The sequence below is a fragment of the Megalobrama amblycephala genome, linkage group LG1 (assembly GCF_018812025.1).
Source record: "Megalobrama amblycephala isolate DHTTF-2021 linkage group LG1, ASM1881202v1, whole genome shotgun sequence".
NCBI classification, from domain to species: domain Eukaryota; kingdom Metazoa; phylum Chordata; class Actinopteri; order Cypriniformes; family Xenocyprididae; genus Megalobrama; species Megalobrama amblycephala.
Genome location: NC_063044.1, coordinates 31,550,911 through 31,571,308, shown reverse-complemented (window position 1 = coordinate 31,571,308; position 20,398 = coordinate 31,550,911). Strand labels below are relative to the sequence as shown.

General features: G+C 36.9%; 1 protein-coding gene and 1 long non-coding RNA gene across 3 annotated transcripts in view; one reads left to right on the top strand and one right to left on the bottom strand.

The window, feature by feature from the left end:
* LOC125267730 (NACHT, LRR and PYD domains-containing protein 12-like) overlaps window positions 1-20,398 on the top strand; it is a 68,185-nt gene that overhangs the window by 44,146 nt on the left and 3,641 nt on the right. The window contains exons 8-9 of one of the 2 annotated variants that reach the window (XM_048189653.1): window positions 8,720-8,881; window positions 8,978-9,509. In XM_048189653.1, coding sequence (XP_048045610.1) covers window positions 8,720-8,881; window positions 8,978-8,984 — 169 coding nt within the window. In that variant the 3' untranslated portion in view covers window positions 8,985-9,509. Of the gene's footprint in view, window positions 1-8,719; window positions 8,882-8,977; window positions 9,510-20,398 lie in introns of those variants that run through there. The other variant, XM_048189643.1, reaches the window with a different exon arrangement.
* Window positions 1,934-18,816, bottom strand: LOC125267903. The gene is made up of 3 exons (XR_007184739.1): window positions 18,744-18,816; window positions 17,647-17,707; window positions 1,934-2,499 (listed from the first exon to the last, which is right to left on the bottom strand). It is a non-coding gene; the product is annotated as an uncharacterized LOC125267903 (long non-coding RNA).

The following is a 20,398-nucleotide window of genomic DNA, read 5'->3' as shown; positions in this document are numbered from 1 at the left end:
GAATATTTTTGGTGCGCCAAAAAAACAAAATAACAACTTAATGATGGCCGATTTCAAAACACTGCTTCATGAAGCTTCGGAGCGTTATGAATCTTTTGTGTCGAATCATGATTCGGATTGCGCGTCAAACCGCCAAACTGCTGAAATCATGTGACTTTGCCGCTGATTCGACTCAAAAGATTCATTATGCTCTGAAGCTTCCTGAAGCAGTGTTTTGAAATCGGCCATCACTATATAAGTCGTTATTTTGTTTTTTTGGCACACCAAAAATATTCTTGCCACTTTATAATATTAATATTGAACCACTGTACTCACATGAACTGATTTAAATATGTTTTTAGTACCTTTATGAATCTTGAGAGAGGAAATGTCATTGCTCCCTATGCAGGCCTCACTGAGCCATCGGATTTCAACAAAAATATCTTAATATGGGTTAGGGTGAGTAATTAATGACCAAATTTTCATTCATTTCATTTCATTTTAACCCTTTAAGAGTGCCTGAACACAAATATGCTATTCGTACAAAAAACATGTTTGTGTGAGTTCCCTTAAAGGGGACCAATTATGCCCCTTTTCACAAGATGTAATAAAAGTCTCTGGTGTCCCCAGAATATGTCCGTGAATTTTCAGCTCAAAATACCTCACAGACCAATTATTATAGCTTTTCAAATTTGCCCCATTTGGGTGTGAGCAAAAACACATAGTTTTTTTTGTGTGTCCCTTTAAAGGTGTGGTTCACAGTTTTTTTTTCTAGGCTTGATTGTGTTTATAGGGCGCAGTTTAACATGTCTTAATGCTTTATTAAAAAAAAAAAAAAAAAAAAAACACTGTATTTTCATATATTTTACCTTTATTCTACACCGCTGTTTCCACTGTCATTTGAACAGCCGGATTGACTTCCTGCTTCTATGATACCACTCCCTGAGAATAATAGTATCTCGTGTTGGTTGTATTTTATAAGTCGGTGCTTGAAGTAGCTCTTAATTTTCATTGATGATTGCAGTCAGTATTAGGAAATATTATAGACTATTAATAATTTTAATTATAGGCCTGTAATTCATTGTATTATAGACCTAAAAATTTTTTTAAACATTTTCAAAGATAGCTAATAGCCTAAACTTTTATTATCCTCACAGCACGTCAGTTATGTGGTGATGCGCTATGAAATTATTGCGGGGCAAATGTATTAATATTGATTTAATAATAAAAGTAACCTAATCTAATAGTAATAATAATAGACTAGAAGAATGTAACATGCCTACATTAATTGGAAATGCCAAATCCTCTTAATATTGCCAATATTTGATGCTTTTGACAATATCACTGGCTATCATCGATACATGATCATCATCTGTTGATGCAACCCGGGTTATCACGGGTTCATTTGGCTTTAATCTGTTACATGAAAATTTAAATATGTAATGTCATAATTATAATGATTTGAGAGTTTACTTATAATTGCTGCATTAGGCTATGAATTAATAAACATTTATTGATAAGAACTATTTCATGTCTTTTCATTTACAGTAGCATGAACGAGTAACTCGAGTATTGTTTTGATAAGATATCGACTAGCAGAAATCAGTAGTAGTGCAACCCCTAATATGCTGTCACTTGTAAATGTTACTGCTGGTTTTTAGCTTTTAATATACGGTTTTATCCTGATTAAAGCTTTACTGTAGCCGAATACATGACTGAGTAGTAGCATTTTTGTAAAGGTAGTGTTTAATTTATAGCATGAACAACTGTTTGTCTATGAACATAGAAGTTTGTTGGCATTTGTTGGAGAAGTATGCAATAGAATTTAGCTAACTGGCTAGCGAAGCAAAAACGCTTTGGTCTTTAAGTCCTTGATGCAACCAAAAAATAGCAACAGAAACTATGCATTTAAAAGACATGTACAAACAATAAAACTTACTTGCAGTTAGGGGCCCATAAACAGCAGCTTCTGCTTTTAAAGGGGGAACTGCTTCATCTTTCAGTAATAGCCTTTGTGCAAATCTAGCTGTAATGAGGGGTCGACAGAATGAGGATCCATTTGCAGCTTTTATTAATAACAATCGTAGTCGTACAAACAGGGTCGATAAACAGACAGGGTAATGGAGATAAGACAGTAATCAGATAAGTAAGGCAGGCATGGGGTCGAGGTAGGCAGCGGGCAGTAAATAGTAGTCCATGAAACAATGCAAAGGGTCAGCAATAATCCAACAAGAGAAAATAGAATGCTCAGAAATGTCAGCCAGGGCAAAAACAAGACTTCGCAAAGTGTGTGTGTGGAATGGCCTCTTAAATAGTTCAGGTAATGAGGTGCAGCTGGGCTCGTGACCAGAGCCAGGTACAGGACTTGGAAATGGAGTGTATGAGTGAAAGTCAGTATTCCGGTGATGGCGACCTCTGGTGATGATTGGGGGTATCCACAGAGGCCGGATTTGTTACACCAGCACTGAACTCGTGTAGATTCTGGAAGCTGTCGTCAGCGCCACATCCAGCGTAGACAGTCTATGGAGTAGACAATATCACTGATAATTATAATGGGTTCTATTATCTTTTGACGCATCACGCCACTCGCGCCCAGTGTAGACAACTATTCCGCGCGACATGGGCTCGCCCACTTTGTTGCGTGTTCCCAGGGCCGTGTTTTGCAGGGTTTATGATGTCACCAACCCGGGAAGAAGCTCATTGTAGTCCAAATTGGTCGTTTTTGTAGGCATTAAACTGCCATAATAACTCTGTTTGCATTGAACTTTTAGCACTGTAACTTTGCAGATACTGTTTATGCTCAAGCAGTAACATTACACACTAACTAAAGTTAAAAAAGTGAAATCGCAATGAACCACCCCTTTAAATGCAAATGAGCTGCTGCTCCCAGCCTCTTTTCTAGAAGATACACAACATTATATTTGCATTGTGCTACCTACTGTTTTAATGGGAGGTAGCAAAATCTGGTAGCAGAGATCATCACACCGGTGTAAAAAGATTTGCGTAAATATATAACACTTTACTGACTTCTGCACATTTTATTCATTTTTGAGATTCAACCACGCAGTGTTCTCAGTGGAAATCGACTGAAACGGCTTTTGCATTGAGAGACTTTTGCGGAAACCTGTGTCTCAGACAATGCGCAAATATTGATTTCTCTTTCAAGTCTTGCACTTCAATGGACAAATTCACACAAAAATTATGTCAACATGCCCGTCTTGATGAGTAGCCTATCCTAGCAGACATATCCTGCTTCTCAATCAGCTCCCTAGCTTCCTAGGTCGTGAATCAGTATGTCATGTAAATGAATGTGGCTGACTCCCTGATCAGTGCCGTGACTAGGCTACTTAACTACGGAGCTGATTGAGACACATGCATAGTCTGTTATGCTTCAAGTGAAATTATACAGTCGAGAAAGACAACACATGTGCACAGTATCAGTATTTTGGATCCTTGCATTGTCTTAAAGTGACAGCAGACCAATGTTAATCAAACAACAAAAAGCAAGGAAATCACTCATTGCTTTAATTTAAGGATTAATCTTTAATCTATACAGTCAAATATGTAATGTTATTTTACATTTGATTACTTTATTTAATACTTTATTCTGTACCTGAAAACTGCTGAAAAGCAAAAAATTATTTATTTTTTATTTGACAGTCCTTTTTTCCCTGAACATAGCACATACCGAACCATACCGAAACTGTGACCCTAAAACCATAATAAAAACTGAACCGTGAGTAATTTGAACCATTACACCCCTAATAAATAATAACTGTACATAATAAATATGTATTACCAGCCCCCACTAATTATTCTAGAAATAAATTAATTCAACAAATGTAATCTCTTTTGCTGCATATTTTTGATAGTTCAAATGTATACTCTATGCCCCCCGATGGTTTTATTTTATATTTTAAATGAATATTTTTAAAAGATAAGCATCCAGTGCAGATGTTAAATTTAGGTATTTAACACATTATTGCAGGAACCATTCAAGTTTAAGTATTCCTTTTGTTTAGACATAAAGCAGCTTCTATAATACATCTGAGCAGGACTTTATTCCACAGAAAGTGGGCCAGGTAAAATGTCTTTCTCTCTAGACATCAGTATGGCTGAAATAACATGCTAATGTTTATTTTTGTAATTAAGACCCCATCAATTAAACTTTTGACTATTTGTCCTTTAAGGCTTAATATTGTAAAATTTAAGACATTTTAAGACTTAAAAAACTGCAATGAAAACAGACAATGCTTCAGCATAGGTGTTTAACAAAGTTTAATAAACATTGAAAAGTGTTTCACTGTGTGTGTGTGTGTGTGTATATATATATATATATATATATATATATATATATATATATATATATATATATAATATATAATTAAAAATATTTCACATTTAAAATATTTAAATTACTTCAACTATGCAACAACTCTAAAATGTAACATTTTATTTGAAATTATATATTATAATGAAATTATTTAGTCTTCTTTTCACTGATTTAGCATTTTTCTGCTCTCACTTCCACTATTGCAGAGTAGTCCGCCGACAAAGAAAAGTTAATCCTGACAAAGAAAGCTAATCCTGATTGGTCCTCAAGTGTGCATTCGAAGTACTGATTGGCTCACGCAGATAAAACCTCATAGAACTAAGTTATAGTTCGACTTTGTAGATAGAGCCTTTTTGTTTTCTAAAAAAAAAGACCCAAAATGTACACAACTTAAAAAAAAGAAACACCACATAATTTAAATAAGTTATCACAGAATATGAATATGTGAATAACTCAATTTTGACAAAAATGTCAGATAGAACCTTATAGGAGATGAGTTCTTCCTCTCCTTTGGCAACGAATTAATGAAATTTTTCCTCAGGGACACTATAATGCACTGTCTGATGCAATGCTCCAGTAGACGGTTACGTGGTTAGAATTTTTCTCTCTAATATTATCAATCTTGCAAGTAAAGAAGTTTATAAAGTCATTACTGCTGTGCTGTTTGGAAATGTCTGAAGTTGAAGCTTTATTTCTTGTTAATTTAGCCGCTGTATCAAATAAATATCTAAGGTTGTTTGCTTTCTTCTAAGAGAGTCAAAAAAATAAGCAGATCTAACATTTTTAAGGCCTTTCTGGATACAATAATTCCTTTATTCTTTCCACAAAAGCGAAACACCTCTAGTTTTGTTTTCTTCCAGCTGCGCTCCATTTTTCGGGCTGCTCTCTTGATGGCCTGAGTGTGCTCATTGTACCACAGTGTTGGACTAGTTTTCTTAATCTTCTTTAAGCACATAACTGCGCCTAAAGTGCTGGAAAAGAGAAAAACTATTGTTTCTGTTGCAATATCGAGTTCTTCTAAGCTATCTAGTATTTTGGGTTGATGAAACTGATCAGGAAGATTATTTATAAAGCTATCTTTAGGGGTAGAAGTGAAAGTTCTACCATATTTGTAACAGGGAGTTGGTTTTGCAGCCTAGGCTAATTGGAGTATATACGAGACTAGGCAATGATCTGAGATGTCATTGCCTTGCTGCAAAATTTCAACGCCATCAACAACGATCCCATGTGACAATAAAAGATCTAAAGTATGATAATGACAATGTGTGGGTTCTGACACATGTTCTCTCACTACAGTAATTTAGAATGTATGTAAATGCCAATCCCAATGTGTGTTGGTAGAAGAGAATGGAGTGGAGCCCAGACCCTTATGCCAAGGCTGACATAAGTGTGTTAACTCTGAACCCCTGTAGTAAGGAATATACAAGAAACAACACTATTTCTGTTCCATTGCCCTGCACAAAGCCTGTTTCGTCGTCCAGCATTGTGCCAGTTTCGTCACCCTGCACCAAGCCTGTTTCTTTGCCAATAACATAGTCAGTGTTGTTTAAGATGTTCCTGCACAGCCTCTCACTTTCTTCTCCTCTGCATGCCTCTTGTCGGCCAAGAAGGCCTTTCATGAGTTATCTGCCTGTCCTGTGTCAGCCAATGAGACTGTTCTTATATTCTCTAACCCCCTGCCTATGTTACCCAGCTCTTTGGGTTCTCCTGGCTTCTCCCTTCCTAGGAGGTTGTGTTCAGTTTGTACCACGTCCTCCACCTAAGCCCCCTCTTGCCCTCCTCTGTTGGACTGTAGTTATTGATGTTGTACGGCACGTAGTCACACCCTTTTTTGGGATTAATGAGTGTTCTTCTCTTATGTTTGTTTTGGGTCTGTTTAACGCATATTTTAGTTCAGTGTCATGTGGTTGAGTTTGTTTTCCATGGTTTTTCATCGATGGAGTTGTATCACCTGCTGGGTCTCGTTTCTTTAATTAGTTTTTGTTGGGTATTTAAGCCCTGTGTTTTTTTCAGTTCATTGTTCAGTCTCGCATGTTTTAACTGGTTGTTCTGTTTGCATTTTGCCAGTCTGAGTTTCCTGAGTATTTTGAGTTTGAGTTTAATAAAAATCTTGGTTACACTTTATTTTAAGGTGTCTTTGTTACACTTTAATTACATTACAAATACAAATAAGAAATGAGTAATATTAAGTAACTACATATACTTACTATAGGTTTAGGATTAGGGTTTGGTTTGGTTTGGTTTAGGGTTAGTTGCATGCAATTATTTATAATTTATATACCAATGGGTACTGAACATTGAAGCCATATACATATCCCATGAGCACATCAACACAATGGCCAATCAGAGGTGTTTAAGAATCCGCTCAAAGAGTCACATTTTAAAAATTTAAGTTGGTACTTTTGACAACTCTACAAGTAGTCTCCAGAAGTGCAAAGTGTCAGAATCTCAGAGACTTAGGTGAAGAATCCTAAAAAATGACCCCCACTTAATAAGAATCACAAGCTAAAATGTTGTAAAATACATGAAGACTGTTTTTATAGGCTTTGTAGACAGACAGATTGAGAGTGACTCTTAAAGGATCAGCACCACATCCTCTTGTACCACAGTTTGAAGAATTTATCTTCCTGAATCTGGTAGTAAGTTTTGGAAGTTCATTTTTAGTCTATATACTTCCCTGAAGTCCATTTTGCAGAGATGGACTACAAATTAACTCCCAACTGTGAGATTATGGAAGATAAATTCTTTTACAACACTTTAGCTTGTGATTCTTATTAAGTGGGGGTCATTTTTTAGGATTCTTCACCTAAGTATCTGAGATCCTGACACCTTGCACTTCTGGTGACTCCAGGTAGGTTACAGTTCTGGAAAATGGTGGCACTGGAGACTAAAGGGTTCCTGATGGTTTCAACAATTAATTTTTCACCTTAATTCTTAATTCTTTTGCAGTTAACGTGTCTTTTCTTTTCCACCTGTTTTTGTCTGACCCTGCTGACCCAATGAGCATTTCACTGTCCAATCAGTCATGCCTTAACCACAATTTCTAGTATTGCATCCTTCTCATGGGCATTTAATAATTTTTGTCTTTTCAGACTGAGTTAAATGTCTTTTTTAGCTCATTTTGTCTGTAAAAGAAAACATACCTAATAATTCTGCACACCTGAATATAAGGCGTTTTTTAATTTTCAGCCTTCATGAAAAATTATATATCACTTATAAATGATTAAATACAAAATAATAGTAGTTATTAAGATTAATGTGGTTTGGAATTGGTAAGATGTGCCTGGAAAAAAATATGATCAGAAAATCAACGTGCCTAATAATTCTGTACACACTGTATATCCGGACACTCTCCAACAGCTAAGGCAAATGCAAGTATCGTACGATATACTGAACCGCTGTTTAGTTAGAAAAAGTTGTAAACCACTTTCTTAGCAAAGGAGCTTGGTAGTGAAAAACTCTTTCACATGGTTAAATGACTCTTTTTCCATAGCTTCATTCCCTGTTTATGTTTTGGTTTTATTGTTTGTCAGTCACACCACATTCTCTTTTATCCAGGGAATACAAAATTATTTTTTTTTTTTACAGACACACACACATTCTTCTAGGTGGCACTATAGTATGTACAAGGACAATTGTTTATATCATATCTTTCCACCCGTATATGTGTATAGTATGAGTATAGTAAATTTTGGGGCTAGAAGAAAAAGTAAATTCTCAGATAAATCATGATTTTCTCTTCAATGATTCTGGATCGATTCTGAGTTTAGTTTTTATCTGAAGATGCTTCCAATTTCGCTCACACACACAAACATGCCCTCAAACCTCCCAAAAATAATCTTCCATAAAGTTTGAAAAGGTTGAAGTGAAGTACAAGGGCATTGCACAGGATATGAGCTGTGAGAAATGCGCACTTTGCTTGATGTTATGCTTACAGTGAATGATCTCGCCTGATGGTATTTTCACTTCCAAATGCTCAACAAAGTCATCATTTACAGTGCCACTTGAAAGTTTGTGAACCCCTTTGCAGAATCTTTGAAAATGTGAAAAATTTTAAGAAAATAAGAGGGATCATACAAAAAGCATGTTATTTTTTATTTAGTACTGTCCTGAGTAAGATATTTTACTTAAAAGATGTTTACATATAATTCACAAGACAAAAAATAGCTGAATTTATTAAAATGACCCCATTCAAAAATTTGTGAACCATTGATTCCTAATACTGTGTGTGGTTACCTGGATGATCTACAACTGTTCAGGTAACAAAACATTTGGGGCTTTACTAAAAACATTCAACGCTTAAGCCCCGTTAGCCTATCCCTAGCACCGCTCTTACCTGTAGCTATATTTATAGTGTATGTCTCTAAATATGAAGTACACTAACATAAATACTTAATGTTGTTGTAGATTATCTGGCTGTATGGTGACAGAGGAAGGTTGTGCTGCTCTGGCATCAGCTCTGAGTTCAAACCCTTCACACCTGAGAAAGCTGGATCTGAGCTACAATCACCCAGGAGAATCAGGACTGAAGCTGCTCTCTGATACACTCAAACATCTGGACAAACTCAAGTATGTTGTGCAGTAACAATCATCATGTCTGATGGGTATGTGTGAGACTTGTGTTCACCATTTTCTTTTTTTTCTTTTTTTTTTTTTGGTTGTCAGGAGATGATTCTTTATCACAACAAAGAATGCAAGGAAGCCAGACCTGTATTGCTCTCTTTTTTATGCATATTACAAATAAGGTTCTGGAATATCACACCGCACAATTATCATTCATAATAAATTAACAGGTATAATTATGGATATTGAGATTTACCATGATAAGCATGATAATACAGTTTTTTGCAATCGCTAAGACACATTTCTCAATACTTGGGTCACTTTTTCAAAACTCTTCACACAGTTCTCCGAACCAACCTTCCACATTGGCACAGCAGTTAAATTCACATTCAATATGCACTAAAAATACAACAAATACAAATACATGGGTAACACTTTATTTTATGGGTCCAGAATAATGAATTAGTTAAGCATTAATTAATGATAAGCTTCTTCACAATTATGCATTAGTTGAGCATAAATAAACTAGTAATTAATGATTAACTGAATGTATAGTAAATGCATTTTAGCCAATATTTACAACTTAAAGGGATATTTCACCCAAAAATGAAAATTTGATGTTTACCTGCTTACCCCCAGGGCATCCAAGATGTAGGTGACTTTGTTTCTTCAATAGAACACAAATGATGATTTTTAACTCCAACCGTTGCGGTCTGTCAGTCATATAATGCATTGAAACCGTAACACCATCTATAAGAGTCAAATAAACATGCACAGACAAATCCAAATTAAACCCTGTGGCTCGTGACGACACACTGATGTCCTAAGACACGAAACAATACAGTATTTATATAATTTTTTACCTCTAAAACACCACTATGTCCAACTGCATTCAGCATCTGGTTAGTAAGGTCTGAAAACACGTTCTGATGATGTAAGTGATCTCTCGCGCTTATACTTCAATGAGTGCAAGACATCACTTCCGTTGTCAGAGAGCGATCAGACCTCACTAACCGGATATGGAGGGCAGTTGGACATTGTGGTGTTTTAGAGGTAAAAAATGATATAAATACTGTTCACTGTCAGAAAAAAAGGTACAGTCCTGTCACTGGGGCTGTACCCTAAGGTACAAAGGTAAAAAGGTACATCTTTGTACCTTACTTACCCCTAAATGGTGCATATTAGTACCTTAAAGGTACATATTAGTACTTTAAAAGTGCATATTTGCACCTTAAAGGTACATATTAGTACCTTTTTACATTTGTACCTTAGGGTACAGCCCCAGTGACAGCACCGTACCTCTGACAGTGTTCGGTTTCTCGCACAAACCGATCATTTAGTGTCTTAGGACATCGATGTGTCTTCACGAGCCGCAGGGTTTAATTTGAATTTGTCTGTGCATGTTTATTTGACTTATTCTGAGATGGTGTTACAGTTTCAATGCATTATATGACTGACAGACCGTAACGGTTGGAGTTAAAAATCATCATTTGTGTTCTACTGAAGAAACAAAGTCACCTACATCTTGGATGCCCTGGGGGTAAGCAAATAAACATCAAATTTTCATTTTTGGGTGAACTATCCCTTTAATAAGCCATACATTATTTTTGTGTAGTGATGTAATTACTCCATTCTATTAAGCTAACTGATAAGCTATAATTATGTTTAATTACTGCTGGTTTTGCAGTTCAAAATTGCTAAAATAGTATAATAAGACAATTGGACCCCCTATTCCAAAGTAAAAATTTTATCCACATTAATTATGGAACTTATTAAGTTTGTTGACAAGAATACGCCAATAATTAAGGCTAAACTACCACTAACACAGTATTAATAAAGACAATTTGACCCCCTATTCTAAAGTGAAAGTTAAATCGTCATTTAATTATGGATAGATTTTTAAGTTTACTTAACCAGAATAAGCCAATAAATATGGCTAAACTGCCTAAAAAAATGCTGGGTTAAATATGGATATTTTTTCATTTTTCAAACCCACTTTTTTCATTTTTTTCAACCAATTTTGGATTTATTTTTTTAGCCAGCAATATAGCAATATAGAAAAAAGCATGCTTTTGCTCACCCCCAAATAGGGGCACGTTTGTGGGGTATTTTAAGCTGAAACTTGACCAGACCAGAGACTTATATTACATCTTGCGAAAGTGGGCATAATAGGTGCCCTTTAACCCAACCTGCTGGGTTTGTCCATATTTAACCCAACTTGGGTTGTTTTTAACCCAGCATTTTTAGAGTGTACTAGTGAAGACAATTTGACACCTTATTCTAAAGTTTTTTTTACACTATTGGTTTTAGTTATTCTGCAACGTGATCTCACGGGAATGTGTATTTTTATGTAAAGTGTGGTTTTACAACACATACATTTACTTATGTTTTCATACACTGAACCATACAATATTGACAGCACTAAAAATTATTAAATGTAAAAACATTTTGCTCTGTTTGTGACTTCTGCTGCAAACTCGTTTCAAAGGATTACATTAAAGAAGACTACACTTTAACATTTCTTTAATCGTTTAACCAATATATATAATGTAATACTTATTTTATTTTGTTTGCCGTGGGACACAAAAGGCGTTTTCTCAGACACAGGACTAGAAAATACAACAAAAACACCACAAATTCAAAAAAGACACCAAGTTAACCCTCGTATTATCTTTGGGGTCTATGAGACCCCACGCAATATTTAACGCCTCTAAAAAAATGGTTGACATCTTTTTTTTTTTGCTTCATATTTGATGACTTTTCGTCATTTAATGGGGACAACTAGGTAAACAAATTTTTCACGATGACATATTTTCAGTGTCCTGTACACAGTCCTATACACATTGGTGATCCTTGGGGTCAATTTCAACAGAGGGGGGGTTGGGGGTGATGGGTGGTGTTGTTTTATTTAAAGAGCTATTTGAGTAGTCAATGAAGAAACATAAAGTACCTGATACATAAACCTTTGAAAATAAAATCATATTCTAGAGGTTTTAAATTGCTGGGGTCAAATTGACCCCAGTGTAGAAAATTTTTTGCTGGATTTTGAGGTTAATACGAGGGTTAATCCACTGTTATCCACATCTGTAGAATCCATACGACTGCAAGGAACAGATCCAAATTCAATTCTTTATCCTCAAGTGCAGTGCCCGTAAACAAATCCCACAATCATTATGAATTCAAGAATTTAATTCAAAAGCTTGACACAACTCGGGATAAGTTCAGGACAAGTTCTTTTTTACAATCTCCTGCAAATCTTTAAGAACCCTGAGGCTGGTCTGGTGTCCAGTATCCAGTCCTCTCCTGAGAAGCATAATTGATAGCATACCTCAACTCTGGCAAATAATGATCCCAATGATTATGCTCATCAAACACATAGGAAGATATGTGTTACCTTAACCATCTGATTCACACGCTCTGTGAAGCTTGTTTGGAGGTGGAATGCTGTTGTCATTTTTCGCACCACTCCCCACCTGCTACAAAGCTCCTGCAAAATTTCAGAGGTAAACTGGGGACCTCTGTCTGACAATAATTTTGGAACACCCCATCATGTTAATATTTCCTTTCTTAGTGACTGTGCAATTGTCATAGCAGTAGCTTTTCGAAGAGGAAACAATTCCACCCAATGGCTATAATAATTCACTACAACCATTAGCTGGGTGTAACCTTGCGTGCTACAAGGCAATGGTCCCATAGGATCCATGCCAAGCAATTCCCATTATTTATGTGCTTCAGTCTGCTGTAACATGCCAGCTGGTTTACGACACTCAGGTTTACATTGTTGACAACTGACACAATTTTTTACAAATTCTGAAACATCTCTCCATATATTTGGCCAAAAGGCAACTTCCATTAATCTATTTTGTGTATCTTATAATGACCAAAATGCCCACATAACAGGTTGGAATGATATGCTTCCAGCATAGTCTGGCAGGGGACCTGTGGGACATACACTTGAAAATGGGTTCCCTTGGAAGGATGTCAACTTCTGGTAAACCTTGTCCTCTAAAATAACAATCCAGAACCAGAATAATCAGGACTCTGCTTATTATCAACTATACTCTGATACTCACTTTGGGCCTCTACATCTTGCTGCTGTGCTGTCCAGATATCCTCGTCAGAGAGAGGAAACTGTAAGACCAGACTATCTGGAGTTTGCTTATTGGTATAAGCAGTGACTATTGGGGAAGAGTTAGAACTACTGACACAGGACACAGCATCTGGAGCACTGTTAAGCAATTAAGCAATTAAGCAATTTCAAAGCCCAACGAATCAGGCAAGAGTAGTGTTAAACACCCAAAGGAGAGATGATCAGTCACAACAATAAAAGCCTTGCCCTCCAGATAATCCCACCACCTTTGGACCACCCAGACAATGGCTAAACACTCCCTCTCTGTAGTGGAATAATTCCTTTCTGCACCTGTAAGTGTACAGCTTGCATATGCTAGTAATTTTGTCATACCAAATGTAGATGGTCGCTGAGCAAGAACAGCACCCAAACCTGTTGAATTTATATCTGTGTAAACTATAAATGTGCAAGTATGGTTAGGGTGTCCCAGTTTAGGTGGAGAAGAAAGGTGCATTTTCAAATTCTAAAAAGCAGCCTGACATTTGGCTGTCCACTCGAAACGGTCTCCTTTTCATTTTAAGGGATTTAAGGGTTTGGTGATAGCTGAAAAATTAGGAACATACCTATGAAACCATCCACTCATCCCCAAGAACCGCTGAAGTTCTTTTAGATTTTGTGTCACAGGGATATTCTGTATGGCCTCTGATTTAGCAGGATCTACCTTCACCCCTTCGGTGGTCACCACATGGCCAAGAAACTTAATTTATGTCAAACAGAAATGACTTTTCTGAAGTTTAAGGGTTAGTCCTGCTTTTTGCAAACACCTCAAAACCCTTTGGAGATCTTGTATATGCTGACTGAAATTTGATGAATAAATGACTGTCATCTCAATAAACCAAACAACACTGTCCTAAACAATCAGCCAACACTCTATTCATGAGCCTTTGAAATGTGGCTGGTGCATTCTTTAAACCAAAAGTTAACACATACAAGTTTAATTCATACAGCCCAAAAGGGGACACAAAGGCAGTCTTGAGGCCCGTACACACCGGGACGAATATCGCACGCGTTTATCGTCAGCGTTTTTCGAGACGTTTTTTGTGTTCACACCCAAGCGATTTTCACCGGCGATGCGCCAAGTGAAAGTGCAAATTCACTCCCTGACAGTATGTGGCGCTTGTGCTTAACGGTAGTGCAAATAAACATATGATATTAATAAAGTTAAAGAAGATAAAAAAAATGCATATATAAAATGGCATAGGCCTACATTTTATATATATATATATATATATATATATATAGATAGATAGATAGAGAGAGAGAGAGAGAGAGAGAGAGAGTCAGAAACGGTAGTGCAAATAAGTCACAATGACAGTAGTGCAAGTGAACGGTAGTGTAAATAAACATATTTATGAAACAGACATTCTCAACTATATTTCTTGAATGTAAAAGAAAAAAAAATTAAAAATACAGAAATAATACACATCTGTGGCAGAGCACCCATAGTGTGCGTCTCAATCAGCTCTCTACTTCACTAGTCAGGGCACTGATCAGGGAGTCGGCCACATTCATTTACATGGTATACTGATACACGACCTAGGAAGCTAGGGAGCTGTTTGAGATGCAGGGATAGTTTGTAGGGGTCTTCCTCGTCTAACTTACTTACTTTCTCTTCGTCGTCTTGTGTGCTCGGCAAGACCGTTTTGTGCTTGAGCGCCACCAAGTCGTGTTTTACTGTAACTTTAGCAGCTCCAGGCACGTGAACAAAGGCGCCAATCTCATTGGTCGGCCAGTTTTTAACGCGGCGCGTCAAACCAAAAAAACAAACCCGAGGCGTTTTTTTAAAAATGACGCTTTTACGCCTCGCGTTTTTCGCGTCGGTGTGCACACTCACATTGGCGCCCGTTGTTTAGTCACGAGGCGTTAAATGTCGGCGAAAATCGCGCGCGATATTCGTCCCGGTGTGAACAGGCCTTTAGCCATATTATCTTGGTCCATTGCCACTTGCCAGTGCCCTTTGTTAAGATCAAGGGAACTAAACAAAATGGCTCTAGCAAGGGACTCCAGGATTTCACCCACAGTAGGGAGAGGAAATGCATCACTTTCACTCACAGCATTTAATTGTCACAAAACCGATGCCCAGGGAGAATGAAATGGCTTAATAATGTCTCGTGTTAGCATATTGTCAATTTGTTTCTTAACTATTTCCTTTTTATGTACTGGTAAACCTATAGGGCTTTTGCGCAACAACCACATCTATGCGGACAGCAATCTTATGCTAGACCAGATGAGTTCTACCTAGAGTAGAAGTACATACTTCAGGATGATCATACAAAAGAGTAAAAAGAAGATGAGACTCTTTGTCTGGTAAATTACTCTCAATGGCTACGTTTACACACATCTAAATAATCCATTTGTAATCGGATTGACGGCTCAATCGGATTGAAAAAACACCTTAATCGATGAGCTCGATCCGAATTAAATTTTGACTGGATTGGAATGGGTGGTTTATTCCTTTTCTAATCCGATCCAACAGCAATAAATTACCATGTAAACGCTTGAATCTGACTACTTTCTCAATCGTATTCAGAAGTCTCTGACAGTTATATATAACTGTCTTAATGTATTCCATTATTTCTCTTGTGGCCCCTACATATAGGCTAGTGAAACAAATGAGAATAATAGTATTTCGTGTTAAACGGGTTGTTTTGTTTTTTTTTAAAGAAAAGCTGCGCTTAATTTTCATTGATGACTGCAGTGTTAGGAAATATTATAGCCTACACTCTTTAATATAATTTTAATAATTAATAATTTTAATAATTAATAAAATTAATAATTTTAATCATAGGCCTATAATTCATTGTATATTAATAGACCTAAAAAATGTTTAAAACATTTTCAAAGATAGCTAATAGCCTAATCATTTATCCTCACAGCATGTATAATATTAATTTAATAATAAAAGAAGCCTAACCTAATAGTAGTAATAATAATAGACTAAGAATGTAACAGACCTACATTAATTAGAAATACCAAATCCTCTAAACATTGACAATATTTGATGCTTTTGACAATATCTCTGGCTATCGTCGATACATGATCATTGTCTGTTGATGCAACCTGGGTTACCACAAATTGGTGGCTGAAAGGGGAGAACACACGTTTTTTCAGGTCCCCTGAGAAACTGTACAACTGATCTTTAATATTAAGCTGCGAGCCAGTCCAAAGTTGGCCTGACACACCAAACTAACGCTCGACAGCCGACGGCCAAGTAGCACATCCGTTCTGCACCTGCGTAAGATGAAAAGCCTTTCCGTACCAGCAGGTGACAGTAGCTGAACAGCCAATCAGAATGATCAGATGGCCCGACGGACTGACGAGCTCCGACGCTGATTCAACATGTCGAATCGGCTGAAAAAAAGCAGATGAGGACCAACTTCAGCTGACGGTGCAGAACACACTGAGAAAACTTAGTTGGCCAACAAACAAAAACTGCCCAACAGCCGACCGTCGGCTTGGTGTGTTCCTGCCTAAAGCGAGAACTCTGATTGACTGTTCAGTATAGCAAACGAGTCAGTTCACGAGAATATAAGCAAAAGTTATGAAAGCAAGCAAATAAGTCATGACGGCACAGACAGAAGGTTGTTCTAATTTTACGTCATCTTACCTGAGCACTCGAATGCACGAATATTTTCATAATAACATGAGCGGAGTGGAATAAAGAATGTGATCAGCATGATTGATATTCAAAACGTTAGGCAAGAGCTGATTTCTTTATGGTTTGTATACATGCAGTCTAGTTTCGCTTTCCCTTTTTGAATGACGAATATAGACAAATATATCTGCTTAAATAGACAGTTATCTCCTTTATACGCAGGCGCAGAATGCGTGTGCTAGTTGACAGTTGGCTGAAGTTGTTTTGTGTGTGTTCAAGCACATATTTTTTCCCCGACACAGCCGACGTTAGGCGACAACACTGTCGGCTTTCGTTGCCGCTAGTTCTTTGACTTCGTGTTGGTTAGTCACGGCCTTACAAAACAAGCATTTTCTGTCCAAGAAGAACAGTAGCATCACCATTAGCCAGATAAAGTGGTCCTTCATTCCATGCATCAAGTTGCTCCTTAGGTCCTTTCATCTTGTTCCTTAAATCAAAAAGCATTAATGTGTAGGTAGCCCCTGTATCTACAAGCGCTTTCCCAGTGCAGTTCCTCACAGTTAAGGGGAACAACTAACTGTCTAAGAACTACAGGTCCAACTCTCTTGTCCTGTCTGCTACCAGTCAGATCCTTCTCTACAAGTCGATGAGTAACATAAGCAGATACTACACCTCGTTGGTGACTACGGCCCTGGGATTCTTTACTACCCTGAGCCTGCTCTCCAGAGTGTTTTCCACTCAACGAAGCCTTGAAATGAGTGTTTTCCACTCAATGAAGCCTTGAAATTAAGACATTAAGACTTTCATGACATATCCAACACAACAAACTTGGGTTCTGTTACTCTGAAGGCAAGATAGTTTTTGTATCTACCTCTTTTATTTTTCTAGCTTGTGAATTCTGGTCACATGTGGTGCTCTTGGACAATTGAAGCTGATTATACTTTCTCTGATGATCATAGTCCCTTTCTATGTGAATCTTTAACATCACAAGTTCCTTAATAGTCTGTGCACAACCTCGAAGTTGACTAGTAAAACAAGGGTACTTACTTCTTCAGACTGCGTACTTCTTCTTGCAATTCCTTTCCACCTACACTATGTTCTTTGATAGCTGTTTTAAAAGAAGAAAATAATGAATTGTTAGCATCATCAAGCAATTCTTTCAAATCGCTACATAACTGTTTTGCATTCCACTTAATGGCATCAATTGTTTGATTGGTAAAAATTTGCACACGATCATTAAGGCCTTTTCAACTACTGCTAATGTCTCTTTAGGAATGTTTTGAGCACAAAGTTTAGTATTTTCTTCAAACCATTTTTTTCTGCCAGGCTACATTGTCTACAAATACACTTTAAGTGAGTCAATTGCCTGAGAAAAGTTCCCTGAACCAATCAGAGGGACACCAAGAAATGGTTGTTCTAAACCGGTGTCATCATCAAATAAAGACCGCTCCACATTCTGAGGAGTAGAAGGGCCATCATGAAATGGCCCAGGAACATCCAGGCCCAGGAACATTTACCTTTTAAATACCTTGCAACAATAATAAATGAGTGACAACTAAATCAGCAAATAATTTAATAATTAAAATAATTAAATGTAATGCAATAAATCTTATGCAGGAACAAAAAAAAAGAATAAAAGTAAAACAATAAGACAGCCACATAAGACAAGTCCCTTTTTAATTAATTCCCCTATAAAAATATACTATTTTACCAAAATTACAAAATTTCAGCAAACTTTGATTCTTAAACCCAAACAATATTAAACCAACAAATGTAATTTGCTTACAGTGTCACTCATTGAACTACTGGGCCTGAAAGAGTAATTCATAACATCACACACAATATTTACAAAATAAATCGGCAACTTGAGTGCCAAAATAAATACAAAAAAAAAAAAAACTCCCTACACGAAAACTTCCTCAAAACACACTACAAATAATGCCCTGAATTAGTGTTTATGATGACTTTACAACCAAAAATGTTCTCTCAAATGCTTTATTTACACATGAATCGCTCTCAACACAACATATTCCTCAAATATGAATTGTAAGCATTAAAAGCACAAAAGACCCCAGCACTAAATGTAGCATTAACAACTCATTTTCTATGCAAAGCGGGAGCGAGTCTAGAACAACAATACTCACAACACATCCACTAGCGTGACAATGACCGGGAATAACCCACACGCCTGACAACAAAGAATAGGGAGAGAGAGACAGAGAGAGAGAGAGAGAGAGAGAGAGAGACAAATGCTATCACACTTCCTTAAATAACTTCCTACCTGGTTTCCAGTATATATGCTCAACAGCACCACCCTCAGTACTAAATAGGAAAAGCACGAATCACTGACATGATTATTTTGCACTCCTGACACTGCAACCAAGTTTTTTCATAAACGGTGGTCAGATATCGATAGTCTTTCGAATGATGCTCAGTTTGTATAACAGCAATGATCTGTGTCTAAAGGGGATAATGTTATTTAAAGAACGTTTGTTCGTAACTTTGAGAGAACCTTGCCAGAACAATTGCCAAAGATATGAGAATGTTCCCTGTTAGCTGAGTGTAAGAGTAGGGGTTGAGTTAGGCTTTAGAAAATGTCATTAACCTCAGGTCTTGACATTAACACCCACCAACACACAGAATAGATACAAGATAGATAGATGATGGGCCTGTACCATGAAGCCGGATTAGCTAGCTAGCCAGATAAATTTCAGATTAGTTTGCGCCAATCCTGGGTTTTCGGTACCATGAACGTGACTTGGCTTTTAGTGGTGTTCATTGCCATAGTAACTTATGCTCCACGGCTAACCTGCTCCGGGGCAGGTTATGTTCTGATTTAGAGATCTCAAACCGAAATTGGGCCAATCGGATGTGAGCTAAATTAACTGACACATCCAATGCAATAAAGTCACTCCCCCAGTTTCTCTTCCTCCAAATTAAAGGTCACTATAGTAAAAACAAATATTTAACGATGAAATTGTCTGGCTTTAATGATAATTAGAATTTGATTTATATAATTATTATATGATCAGATCTTTATTATTATTAATCCATTACACACAAGTAATTTTAGTTTATCAGTTATTATTAAGCATTTAGTTTAAATGAATATTAATATATATAGATCATATGTAATAACATTGGGCTGCAGAATCAATAGATAACTTTTTAAAAATGACTACATGTGACCTTACATGTTTGAGTGTCTATATACTATATAAACTTCACAAGATTCACTTGCACTGATAGAGCAAGATCATTTCTTTTATTTGTCCTCTGAGTTCTTTTCATGGACAAGTATTTTCTTTAGTGTAAATGCATTTAAATTCTTCGTTTTCTTCAATCTCTTAACCTTCAGTTAAAGTTTTGAATTGCGCTGACTCTCGCAATAGGTGAATCACAGTTTCTCTCTGTTGCAAGGCATGTGATTGGCTGTTTGCCACTGATGTCACTGATTCATGTGCACGCGCTCCACAAACTCAGGATCAAAGCCTGAGTTGACAGAGAAAGTTGATGATCAGCATCATGGTACCAACAAAGCCTGATTGGAGTGGTTTGGTTTTGTCAACTCGAAACTAATCCTGTAACCCTGAGTTTGTTCAACTACCGTCATGGTACAGGCCCGATATCTATTTCCACAGAATAGATACATTACACCAGCTGCGCTTTCTTGCTCTCTCATCTCTCCGTGAGAGTTGACAGTGAGTTGACACACACCCACCTCCCCTCACTCGTTCCGGATGAATATTGTTGTTGCCTCAGTACTAAATTGAGTTTTTTTTTCACTGCTTATAGCTTT